The sequence below is a fragment of the Mastomys coucha genome, unplaced genomic scaffold, assembly GCF_008632895.1.
Source record: "Mastomys coucha isolate ucsf_1 unplaced genomic scaffold, UCSF_Mcou_1 pScaffold5, whole genome shotgun sequence".
Classification (NCBI taxonomy): domain Eukaryota; kingdom Metazoa; phylum Chordata; class Mammalia; order Rodentia; family Muridae; genus Mastomys; species Mastomys coucha.
The window spans coordinates 15,203,986-15,217,294 of NW_022196911.1; the positions used below are offsets into that span (position 1 = coordinate 15,203,986).

The 13,309-nt window shown below is 38.5% G+C and overlaps 2 protein-coding genes across 6 annotated transcripts in view; one reads left to right on the forward strand and one right to left on the reverse strand.

Moving 5' to 3' along the window:
• On the reverse strand, positions 1 to 12,065 carry Tcte3 (t-complex-associated-testis-expressed 3). The gene is made up of 4 exons (XM_031354702.1): positions 11,806 to 12,065; positions 4,606 to 4,812; positions 1,674 to 1,832; positions 1 to 164 (listed from the first exon to the last, which is right to left on the reverse strand). The coding sequence occupies exons 1-4, from the start codon at positions 11,908 to 11,910 to the stop codon at positions 54 to 56; spliced, it is 582 nt and encodes a 193-aa protein (XP_031210562.1). The 5' UTR covers positions 11,911 to 12,065; the 3' UTR covers positions 1 to 53.
• Positions 11,991 to 13,309, forward strand: part of Ermard (ER membrane associated RNA degradation) — a 22,190-nt gene continuing 20,871 nt past the window's right edge. For 2 of the 5 annotated variants that reach the window (XM_031354685.1, XM_031354686.1), the window contains exons 1-2: positions 12,021 to 12,206; positions 12,800 to 12,968. In XM_031354685.1, coding sequence (XP_031210545.1) covers positions 12,201 to 12,206; positions 12,800 to 12,968 — 175 coding nt within the window. In that variant the 5' untranslated portion in view covers positions 12,021 to 12,200. The other 3 variants (XR_004113739.1, XM_031354689.1, XM_031354688.1) reach the window with 3 other exon arrangements.

A 13,309-nucleotide genomic window follows, 5' to 3' on the forward strand; every position in this document is an offset into this window, starting at 1 on the left:
TCCGTATATATCATTTATTTTGAAGGGGGGGGGGTGAAACTGCTGGTCCTGAGCTATTCGCAATAGAGAGCAAACACCAAAACCAATGCCAAGTAAGACTCTGTTTCATGTTTAGCTTCTACCCAGTTGTCCCATGCCACATCCCAGATCCATCTGCTGGCAATCTGTGAGACAAAATTTAAAAGACTCAGATGGAATGTGCTAAGTAACTTAAAGTACAGTAGTTTGGCTTTTTAAAATAGTGTGTCAGTATCTCAGAGAATTGTATTTAAGAAATAATTTGTTAGGCTGAGTAGGGTAACTTAAATGTTAACACACCAGCTCAAAGCCCTGCATTCCATCCTAGCACTACGTAGAGATGGCTCAGCATTGTTTCCAGGCCTGCTATTCAGTCATAGTGACAGTTCTGTAACTTTCTTGCTCTTCAGTACATGGTTTGCATATGGTGCAGTTCCCCATGGATGTAGGACCACCTCTGTCTATAACTCTTACCTCAGCACCCACCTGCCTATCACAGTTAGGGTTACTATTGTTGTGATGAAACGTCATGACCAAAAGCCACTTGGAGAGGAAAGGGTTTGTTTGGCTTACATATCCTGAATCACAGTCCACTCAGAGAAACTGCAGCAAGAAAGCAAACTGACCAGGAACCTGGAGGCAGGACCTGATACAGAGGCCATGAAAGGGATGTTTACCAGCTTGATCAGCACCCAGTACCCACCAGTCCAGGAGTGGGTACTGGAATCTCCCACATTAATCACTAATTAAGAAGGTGCCCTACAGACTTGCCTGCAGTCCAGTCTTGTGGAGGCAACTTTTCAATTGAGGTTCCCTCTTCTCATAGGACTCTAGCTTGTGTCAAGTTGACATAAAACTAGACAGCACAGGTTGGAGAGATGGCTCGGCGGTTAAGAGCACTGTCTGGTCTTCCAGAGGTCCTGAGTTCAATTCCCAGCAACCACATGGTGGCTCACAACCATCTATAATGGGGATGCCCTCTTCTGGCATGCAGGTGTACATGCAGATAAAGCACTCATACGTTAAATAAATAACATTAAATCTAAAAAAAAAAAACAAAAAACAAACAAACAAAAAAAAACCTAGCCAGCACAACTGCCCCTTGTCAGCTTAACACATAAGTATACTATTGTTAAACCATAACTTTCCTTTCTTGTTCATCTCTAAAAAAATCACACATTAACACCAACATCAAATTATAAACATTCTTCATTGCCTAACATGCCTAAATGAAACTTACTGCTTAACTAATTAATATTTATTTACTTTGATCTTTTCAAGATAGGGTCTCACTATGTAGCTCTGCAATCTTGGAACTCGATATGTTAAGTAGAATGGACTTGAACTCACAAAGATCCACCTGCCTCTGCCTCCCAAGTCCTGGGATCAAAGGTGTATGCCACCAGGTTTACTGGTTAATTGATTTAAATGATACTTAAATTACCAAAATTGGTATGAACAAGAAACAAGCTATATAATCTAGCAAATTATTGATAGCAAAATTGTATTTCTAGGTTAGTACTTTTCAGGTAATTTGCAATGAAAAAGAAAAGTCTTTTTGACCAAATGATCTGTGCATTCAAGGATCCCTCCACCCCTGGGGACACTTCACAGCTCAAAGGAACAGATAGATGTTGGGCCATCGGGGTACTTACATTTATTGCTTGACCAGTCTTTTGAATAAACAATACTTTTATAATAAATTTATAACGATGGTATGCAAATTCTTTGACTGCTGCCAATATTCGATCTGCCAATTCAAGTGACAAGTGAGAGAAGACTTTGTCATCATATTTGACATCTTTAAGACTGTCCTTTAAAAAAAATTAAGAAAGATGTTTCAATTCTCAAACCAAATGTTTTTTATAAATACAAAGCATGTATCTAAATAATACACACAACTGTTTTAAAATACACAAGTTCCTGAAAATGACCATATATTTATACTTACCAATTTATCTTTAATAACAATTTCAGAAAAAGTTTTCAAAATTATGTTCAGTTGTCAAAGCCAGGTTTGGTATCACATGCCTTTAATTCCAGCACTCAGGAGGCAACTGGCCTATACAGTGAGTTGCAGGCCAACCAGAGTTACAATAGTAAGACCTTGTCCCAAAAATATGAAGTTCAATTGCCCTTCGTGATCAACACCTGAGCTGTAAGTTTCTGCTTTGAAGGCTGCTCTGTCAACTTGTTGTAAATAACCCAGTTTCTCACTATTTCTCAGTAGGGAGACAAGAGAATTTCAAAAAGTTTCTGGAAATTCATAGTAAAGGAAGGAAACATTTTATGTTTGTGTACATAAAAAATTTGGATTGAGTTTTCCAAATGCCTGTTATTTCTGGGCCTAGAGTTGGTTAGTGTCACTGCTATCTTCTCTGGGTCAAAATTTACTTCTCTCTCTTATTCATTACAACAACTATGACTTACCATATCTACTAATAAACTAGCATCTAAGAAAAGGAGATGTAGCTCATAGACCATGAAGCAGGAACCTTTCTTTTAAAAAAAGAACTTCAGATTTACTTTAAATGTATGATTGTTTTTCCTCATATATGCCTGTGCACTACATGTGTGCCTAGTGCCAAAGGAGGCCAGAAGAGGGTGCTGTATGTCACAGAACTGGAGTTATAAATGGTTGTAAGGCACCATGTGGGTTCTCTGGAAAAGTAGCCATTGTTCTTGACTGCTGAGCAATCTCTTCCTCCCAGGAGCCTTACAAAATGGGAGAGTAAAGCTGAACCAAGGAAGGAGCTGATCAATAACAAAGCCTTTAATTAACTGGCTTTCTGGATTGCAACCAGGACTGTGCACTGAGTTCTGGCGTTAAGATGTAGACTCCTATCAATCTGATTCACAGGAACATAAAGTCAAGTAAATGTCTTCCCTCCATCATCCTGTCCTGCTCCTTCTACCCCCTTTCTTCTCTTCTCTTTCCAACTTCTGCTACTGGCTTGCTGACAGGTTCCTTCCATATATATAGTTGGCTGGAGACCTGCATTTAGGCTTGGATCTCTCTTCCCAATACTCAGCATCATCTGCTTTCTTTTGACTCTAAGTCAAGTTTAAGGTCAGTCTTCTCTGAGAGTAGTCCCAGCCCACTGCTTGTTTGTCTAGGAGTCTCTCCAGCTCCATATGCTGATGTCACTTTGGCTTAAGGACCCTGGGGTGGCTTCTGTAAATGTGGTTCATGCCCAGGCCATTTATTCAATTTTGTTTAATTTCATTTATGTGATAGGGTCAAGTAGGAGACCAAAAATATACACTCTTAGATCACCTATGCTATTTGTGTTGATCAGAATTTTCCCAAACTGTAAGTTATAATATACTTGCCAAATACCATTTAGTTTCAAATATACAGTTAGCAATGGAAGGATGAGAGGTAGTAGAGAGGCTCAGAATATGCTACCTTACCATAAACTTCTTTCTCATGTTATTTTGACCCAAAAAGTACTTAAAAGTTGTGGGTGCAGCAGGCTGGCCTTCTTTATACTTCCTGAGAGCAGGAGATAAACTCTCACAAGAAAGTTCCTCTCCAGTATCAGGAGAAAAGAAGAATACTGCCAGAGATGGAAAAGGAGGCTGAGCACACCGCTTCTTCAAGTGGCCTTATGTTCCTAGGTACAAAGCTTTCTAGGATTGCCTGCTCAGCCCACACAACTTTAATCATACTTCCTGATTCTCTAATCCATATCCCAGCTAGTACACAGGAGCTTGGCCCTGCCTTTCCACACCTTAGTTTTTTTGTTTTTTGTTTTTGTTTTGTTTTTTGGTTTTTTTATGGGACCCATCAGTAGATCAATGGAATGTGAATGCAAGTCCATTTCACATAGCAAACGTCAGGTTCTCCAAACCCACCCTGAGCTAGTTATAGAAAGGCATGATTAGAACAGACATACTCAGCAGCTGGCAGAATATCCACCTTGACTCCTTGACCTGTGAAAGTAACTGTTTTTATCGAAGAAAACCTCCAATGGAAGCATTTAAAATTACTATTACCTTACTCAAAAAACAGGGTAATACATATGAAGGGACTGTAAAATCACTGCCACTGCAGTTTTTAGCACAGCCTCTTTCAATGCAACTACTTGGCCTGTTCAGAAGAGACAGATATAAGTAAAAGATTATAAGCTTAGCCAGGCAGCATCTACAGCTGCAGCTGTTGTATGGGAGATGGTTTCACTGCTTAAGCACAACATCTTTCCGTACCACCTATGTAGTTACTGACCTGGAAAAAAAATGCCTTTTCCCCATAGCACTAAAACCAGTTTGCTTTCAACCAGCAAAGCCACCAGTGCATGTTTCCTGTCCTACTGGCAGTGCATCAAATATATAATAACCCATGTCAGAATTTAGTTTATAGGTAACTGGTTTTCTTTTCCTCTTAGATTCAGATTGAGTTCAATAAAAACTAAGAAGATTATAGGACCATTTAGCCTCCATATTTTCACAGGCAGTCCCTATAGTGAACGGACACACACACACACACACACACACACACACACACACACACACTTTGGCCTAGGGTGGTCTCATACATACTATACAAGTGTCTATCACTGAGCTATACCCCTGGTCCCTAATTACCTTTAATATCTGCTGGATTTTAGTTTCTACGGAATGTGCTTGAAATTTCTTCAATGGTTCCATTCTATACGAATTAGCAAACTTTAATTTTGCCAGGGCACTTTTCCATTCTTTGCCTAAATCAGCAATTGAATCATCAAATGGAGGTTCCACATACTGAACATCATGAAAAGACTCTCTCAGTCTTTCTTTTAAGATCTGTGCATACTGAAAGAGGAAGGGAGAGACACTGCATTTCAGAATTTAAGAATTTGCATCAGTGGAGACAGAGCTAACAAACTTGAAATCTTTTAGGCAGCCACACTTCTGTACAGTCAGTAAATCCCAGACTGTTAGCTAGGGATTTACATGAGGGAGCCTATGCTTTATGTATACATAGCATAGCAGTTTCTATTGTCAGTCTGAAACTAAATAGCCACCTAAAGAGAGGCTTTTGGGCTTGCCTATTGAGGATTACATTGATTTGGTTAACTAAAGTGAGAAGACCTATCTATCCACCATGGGTGGCACCACTCCCTGGGAAGGAGACAGTGATGTGCACCAGCAACCACTGCCCTCAGCCTTCTGAGTGTGGCTCCAAAGTGATCAGATACCTCACACTCCTGCTGCCAAGCCTTCTCTGTCTTAGTGGGTTGTACGTACCCTGGGACCATGATGTTAAAACAGACTCTTGTTCTATTAAGTTACTTTTGTAAGGGTATTTTATCACATAATAGGAAGAGCAACTAAGGCATACACTATACAAATATACAAACTTGGGTGCATATATTTAGAATACCCACAAAATATCAAAAAGGACCAGAGACCAAAGCCTGCGTAGAGTGGCTGAGGGATAAAGATAAACCAATTTTTATGCTTCCTTCCTACCTACAATCATTAAAATATTATCCATAAATTTATTTTACATATAGTTACTTTAATAAGTAATATATTTGGGTTATACATTTATAGATCTTGAAAAGGTAACAAAAGCATATATATGTATATATATCAGATAATTTTTTGACACGATGTTTCCTTCTAAAGTATACAATTTGTATTATAATAGCTGCTTAGAAGGCTGTCTATGAATTCTGTGAATACAACCCAGCACATTGTAGGTGACAAGGTCATATAGTGGTTTCAAAGGCTGAATACCACTACAGTAGTTCCTGGATTAATTTTCAGTCTCTCATTTAAAGTGGCAAGCTTCATTTTCATAAAAATCAGGCATTTCTTTTCCATATCTAGTTGCTTGAAAGAGTGAATAGACATGTTTTCCCTACTTCTGATATTGGAGGACATACTTTATTTATTTTTTATTAAATATTGTTTGAGGACAAATTCTACCACTGAATATGATGTTAGCTATGGGTTTTTAATATATGGCTTTTTAATGTTGTGGTAATTCCTGTTCTTGTTTTGTTCAGTATTTTTATTGTGAAAGGGTAAATTTTGACAAAAAAAAATGAGTTTTCTAATTAGTTGGATATTATTATATATCATACGGCTTCATTTAATGTACTGTACTATACTGGGAGGCTTTTAATGACTTATCTTTGCATTCTGGAAAACTTAGGCATGGTGTATAATTCTTAGAATTGAAAAGAAACATGCTACATTTTTTAGCATGTTTAATTTTTTGCATCAATATCCATTAGGGCAGCCGGGCAGTGATGGTGCACGCCTTTAATCCCAGCACTTGGGAGGCAAAGGCAGGCAGATTTCTGAGTTCGAGACCAGCCTGGTCTACAGAGTGAGTTCCAGTGTAGCCAAGGCTACACAGAGAAACCCTGTCTCGAAAAAAAAAAAATATCCATTAGGGCAATTAATTTTATTTTTTGGTTTGTTTACTTATTTATTTACCAGCAGTTGATTGTGTATGCTATGGTATTAAAGTAACTAAGACACACATAAACATACATGTTCCAGTTTATGTATATATATAAATATGTATATGTGCTATATATGTATGTGTGTATAAATATGTATATATATATATATATGTGCTAGTGTAACTGAAGAGCAGTTCACTAAGATGTATTGATTTGGGATTTAGTTCATTTAGTTCATTTAGTTCATTTCAGCACACAATTTATTTGCAAGTTCTTAATAAACCTAGGGCCTCATTCATGGTAGGCAGATGCTCTACAAAAACCAAATCCAGCCCTGTTCCCCCCCCCCTTTTTTTGACAGACTTACTACTCAAATTTCCCTAATGATAGATTAGTGTATTTCTCCTTTAAACCTACACATTTCCTCTCATATTTTGATGCTGTATCTGTTGTATATTTGCAAGAACTAACATTTCCTAGGCAACCGGGCCCATTTTTAATAAACAATGCCCCACTTCACTGCCCATGACTTTACTTGCTTTGGTTTTTGCTTTGTCTGAAGTCTATAGCTACTCCTACTTAATTCAGACATTAGTGTCTCTTTCTTCACCTGTCTCCTTTTATGTATGTATATCTTAAGTGAGTTTATTATAAACACAGTTGAGTCTTATTTTAGTCCATTCTGACAACTGTGTTGAAATTGCTGTACTTAGAATGCTGAGATTAAAAGTGACCGCTAGTACATCTGGATAAGTATCAGTCATATATGCTACTCTGCTCTATGTGATGCCCTTGTTCTTCTGACCCTTCATTCTTCTCTGTTGTGCTTTAAATTGAGCATTTGACATGACTCCTCTAATTCTTTAGCATGTTAGTTCCTCTTCCTTGACCTCCTCTACCTCCTCTCTTGGCTGTAGACTTTGGAAATAATGCATGTGCATCCAGTCAATCCAACCATGTTCAACTAACACTTCAACTGCAAGGTTAAAATGACTCAAGTCCTTTCCTCCCTCTCCTTTTCATACACTGCCATTCATCTCACATCTGTGTACATTAACACATATTCATGTGCAAACATAATTTTATATGTCTTTCCTGTTATTTTTTTAACAAACCATTATCTGTTAGAGCAGTGGTTCTCAACCCTTTAACATAGCTCTTCATGTTACGGTGACTCTCATCCATAAAATTCGTTCATTGCTACCTCATAACTAATTTTGCTGCTGTTATGAATCATAATGTAAGTGTCTGATACACAACCTCCAACAAGTTCAGAACAGCTGTCAGAGTAAAAAGAGGAACATTAAAGGTTTTAAATTAATCTTCATTTATTTTAACACTCTTATCTGATTCAAATTTCTGATTTTCTTTTTATTGATTTTTTTTTAATATTTCATGTAAGGCGGGTCTATTGGAGATATAGTTCTTTCATTATTTTCTCCAAAAATCTTTTCTCATTTCAGAGTAGTTTTGCAGGGTATAAAATCCTAGGTTGTCACATTTCTTCTCTGAATACTTTTACTTCACTCTGGTTCTTCTTCATTTCTGAGAACGACTATAATTCTTATAGTTAGTATGTTTGTCTTCTGGCTTCCCTTTCTCCTGTGTTCTCTGACCTTCCTGGAACTGTGGTCTGGCCTCTGAGTTATTTTAATTTACTGGGCTTATATTTCTTATATTCCACTTTCTATCTAGAATTTTTATTATGAATAATTTACAACTTTTATAACTGCCTCAAAAAATTTAAACATTCTTCTCTCTTTTCCAGCCTGTGTTTTTTTTTTCAGTTGTGAACATTTCTATTGATACCTTTATTCTTTGTGGTGTTCTCCATCTAGTATGCCGTGTAATTTTTTTTAAATGATTTTATGTATGTAAATACATTGTCGCTCTCTTCAGACACACCAGAAGAGGGCATCAGATCCCATTACAGATGGCTGTGAGCCACCATGTGGTTGCTGGGAACTGAACTCAGGACCTCTGGAAGAGTAGTCAGTGCTCTTAACCGCTGAGCCATCTCTCCAACCCCACTATGCCTTGTAAGTTTTTTTTCTTGGTAATCAGACCAATTCATAGTGTGAGAACGTCTATAAAAGGCCTCAAGTTAATGTGGTTGTAATGCACAGGAGAAAAGGATGTAGTCTAAATCCTATGATTAGGTCTTAGGTCTTAAATGAGCCTGTGCCTATGGACTGTTAATTTCACAAATTTTTCTCAAGTATTTTGTCCCCACTGCCTTCTCTCTTCCTTAAGAAAATCTAGAAAGAGCTAGAGTTGGTTCACTTTCAATAGGTCACCTTTGCTTTGCAAATCTCAATAGCTTAAGTCTAGCTTACTAATTTCTCAAGAGGACAGATTTTCTGAAGACCATAAACACACACACTACCACTACCACCACCACCACCACCACCCCTTGCTAAAAGCAAGACTGCTCAATGACTAAGTTTCTCTGGAAATTTTAATTCACAAACATAAATGTATTAAATATTAATAATCTTAATATATATATCCACATGTATGAATATTATATGTGAATATGTGAATTATACATATACCACATACACATGGGAGTGGGGAACTCTAAAAATTCATCAGATACATTTCAAGTTTTCACATCCTATCACGAAAAGTTTAAGCTTTGGTGTATTGAGTCTCTGTACCATCACTAACTTTTATGGTAGCAATCTGTCCTATAATCGCTTTTCTAATGTAAGAACTCATTTTCAGTTTGCCTTTTTTTGTTATTTAAGATATAAGGATATCAACTTCTTTACATTAAGAACTTGGAATTCTGCTTTTGACATATATTGTAGCTGTGTGCGGTATTCTGGGTCTAGTTTTATCTTAGCTGGGCATAGTATTCTAGCTCTAGTTTTCTTTCAGTAAAGATGATGTTCCTGACTTAGACTGTTTCTGAGAAGCCTGCCATTTTCTCTTCCCTAGTTAGTTTCCTTAAAAATGTTTGTATCACTGGTTTCAAGTATGCCTTGGCAGGAGTTCTTGTTTATGCCTGGAATTCCCTGAGACTGATTTAAAGGCTTAGTTTTCATATCTGTGACTTTTCATCTATTATTTAAAATAGTATTTGTTACTCTTCCCTTTTCTTTAGGGACTCGAATAACAAGACTACTAAGGCACTTCAGTGACAGATACCCTTTCAGAACTTTCCCCTCCCTCATACTAGTCTTCCTTCTATAAAATTGAACCTGTTAATTCTATTCACTGCATATAATCTGACATTGTATTTATGTATGGAAAGATTACTCAACCTGTCTCTTAAGTGCCTATCTTCTCTTGAGCTACAGTATATACTCAAGGGATACAGCTAGCTAATGCACTATCACTAATAGTGTTCTCAAGGTTGTATGATTCTTCTGGGAATAGAACACACAGAGCCTCCTAGTAACTCTTAATGAACCTATTTTTAAAATTGCATTTCTGACATTTATGTATATACATGATTTATTATACTTATTAAAATCTTTTAAAATAACATCAAATTTGTTATCAAAACTAGGTACTAAGAGGCATTTATCTACATGGAGCCTACTTACAAAACTTAAATAAACTGAGTTTACTCATGTCATTATTTCAATGAAATATTCAATTATTTAGCAAAAGTGTTATCTGCTAACGTTTATGGTTTTCAAATACATATACTTGTGAGACTGATAAAGTTGCCAATTTTTAATAATGTTCTTAAGGTTTTGTAATCTTTGGTTACAATGACCTAACTCCTGCTAAGCAAAAGTATATTTTATTGGAAAGATGGAGTAATTCACAAGCAGGAGTACATTCCAGTCTGCATCTGCCATTATAATAAATCTTGTCTTTTTTAGTTCATGAACCTAATTTGGTTTCATTACAGCGTTGGAGTGGTCCTGAAGCCCTACCCAGTGTGAGGTAAGTTTCTTCTCTGAAAGCAATACCGCTAGAGAAAAGAGGGACACAAGGGGTTCAATAGCTCTTGTAGAAGACCCCGTGTCTCCCAGCAACCACGTGTTGGCTCACAACCCACACTATCATGTCACTAACATGGTGCATATACCCAAACTGACATACACATAAAACAAAGTAACTTTTTATAAATGGATACAGGATAGGTAAAATCAAGTGGCTCATATTGATTCAGGTGTCTTGATTTTTCATATTCTCAGAAATACAGAAATCATTGGCCACTGGAAAGCTGAAAATAACTTTCAGTGTTAGGGTTAGTTAACATGTGCGGTTGTTTTAAGTTCTTCTTAGTTACTGGCCTATTCAAAGTTTTTACCTTGAGAAGGCTAGATTTTAGCAAATATAGACATATAGATATAGATCAATCAAATAAGATGCCTTGATCCATGCACCTTTGCTTTTGATTTTACTAAATGGGATTTGTGGGTTGAATCCAGGCTGATTCAACTTTCAAAATAGGCAGAAGATTCAAAGAATCACTCTTGTCTGTCTCAACGTATAGAAATCTTTAATGTTCATAACCCAAACATTGATACAGTAGAATGTTTAGCAATTAGACATAGCTCACTGTTCTGCTGCTTCCTAGGTGTGTGAACTCGGCATGCTTTTCTATTTGTTCTTTTCTCTGTAAAACATTGACACTAAAAAGACACTAAAACCTGAAGTGTGGTCATCACTCGGGGGTTATCTCGAAATAGTTCAGTTCTACAAATCCGTGTGCTTTCTGTTATATCTAGCTTCATCCTACCAATCACTCGTGAGCCACCAAGTGCCCTCGGAAACCACCAAGTGTCCTTGGACACAGGTCCTAAGCTCAGTACTATGAGTTCTGCATCCTTGTGCAAAATGTTTTCCCTCGTTGCCTCAATCTAGAAGATGGAGTCCTGATCTCACTAATGGTTTTCAAAGGACAATCATACAGAAATGCCAGTGTTCTACTGAAATGACCTTTTTCACTGATATCAGAGAAATGACTAAATATCTTAAATGTTTCCTCTTATATAGTCTTCAAATAACAAAGTAATATTCTTTAAAAGCACTTCATTGATCAGGAATCAGTCCCCCCCCCCCAGGTGTGTGTATGCTTGTGTATATTAATGTGCATATGTATGGTATAAACTCACTAGAGGTTGGTAAATTACATATATACTAAAATTGAATTGATACGCTGTAATACAACTACTGGATAATTCTGGACGTTTCCAAGTCCGAAAAGAATTGAGGATGCCTGTGTAAAATCTTTGGATTTAACAACAAAAAATCCTGAGCCTTCAACATCTAAATAACGTTGTTTCGCCTAAACTCAGTTTCGCGATGGTCAGAAAAACGGAAGAAGGGCAGCCAGTCGTCCTGGGCTCCGGGTGCAGACAGGGAACGAGCTTCATCTAAAGGGTGGGAAGGCCGCCTTGGGCCTCCGTTCTCCACTCACTGACTCCTTCTCGAACATGCTAGGCCTCCTTTCTTTCTTAGACGACACCGGGGATTGATGCGTTTGGGTGGAGGGCGCCTTCGACATTCGGCCTCGCCGCTCCATCTTGATAGGCTCGCCAGGACGCCGCGCCTCCCTCCGCGCCTCCCTCCGCCGTGTAGCCACCCAACGCCCGGGCCCAGACGCCGCAGAGCACTAGTCTCGCGCCTGCGCCTCGCGGAGCCGCGTCCCGGAAGCCAGCGAAGAGAGGCGCGTGAGTCATCAGAGAGTGCCAGGACCCGGAAGCCGGCAAAGAGCACAGAGGAGCCTGAGTCATCAGAGAGCGCCGCATCCCGGAAGCCGGGGAGGAGGGACGCGTGAGTCATCAGAGAGCGCCACAACCCGAGCCGGAAGCGATGGAGGTAGGGCGGAGCGCTGGGGTCCCATCACCCGCTCTGAGTTGCTGTTCCAGGAGCCAGTCCTGGCAGGCCCGCAGCAAGATGCTGTCACGCGAGAGTGTGGGTGGGCTTACAAGCTACAGGGGAAGTCAATTTACAGAACCCAGTGTTTGATGAGAGGAGGGAGGGGTTGTGAAAAAACGAAAAAAGTAAATCACCTCATCCATCACTCTACACCCTTAACTCTGTGCTTCTGGGCCGGAAGTTGTGTTTCATACCAAGGTCAGGGATGCTAGGTTCTCTCTCCTCACACTCCCTGTAAAGTATCTCTGATTTTTGTAACAGCGGTATAATAAAGGAATGCGGAAAGGAGTGACGCATTATTCAGAAAACCCACCGAGCCTCCGAACTCCAGTCAGCAAGTGTGATTAATGAAAGGATTCCAGTTTCACAATGAACATTTAAAAGAGATACATAAAAATACCCTTCCACACATAGAGCTATTATGGTATCCAGAAAGCATATTAATAGCTGCCATGCCTTAGTTTGGTCTGTTCTGAAGATCAGATTTTCTCTCCACTTGAATGTAACAGCGCCTTTTACGTTTTATATTTCAGATTTTAACAGGGGATTCCATTACCACATGCCTTTCTCCTTTAGTGTATGACTTGATTTGTAACCTTGGGTTTGAACTCACAGAAATTTGTGATATCAATAGCATTGTAACTCAAAATGGTGAAGTACGATGGAAAGCAATCACAGACCATGTGAGCTACGTAGAAGTAGGTTTGTATTCTCTTTGTACATCAAGCTTCAGTTTAAATATTTAAGTTAAAAATTTGTTGTCCAGTAAAACCCTCATTTGTTCTTCCTGAAGAGTGTTATAGTGTAGTTGTAAATCAGAGGAGAAATATGCAAAAGTTAAGAGATGCTTATTTAAGGGAGTAATGTAAGCGGGAGGGCCAAGGAGACAGGGCCTAAGAGATACTAGACTATTCTAGTATCTTAGGGCTTGGATCCACTAGTCACTAGCTATATATACAGCACGGATTCTCTGGATAAAAGACAAGGCGGAATGAGGTAGCACCTCTCATCATGTTACACAGAATAGCACCTAATTGACAATA

Bases quoted from the DNA above. Each gene is read 5' to 3' on its own strand.
- Tcte3 (XM_031354702.1), bottom strand. From the start codon at position 11,910: ATGGAGCGGCGAGGCCGAATGTCGAAGGCGCCCTCCACCCAAACGCAT. The intron at 1,833-4,605 runs GTAATTAGGGAC...TTTTTTTTAAAG, and splicing joins AAATCCAGCAGATATTAAAG to GACAGTCTTAAAGATGTCAA. The intron at 165-1,673 runs GTAAGTACCCCG...TTTGTCTCACAG, and splicing joins AGACTGGTCAAGCAATAAAT to ATTGCCAGCAGATGGATCTG.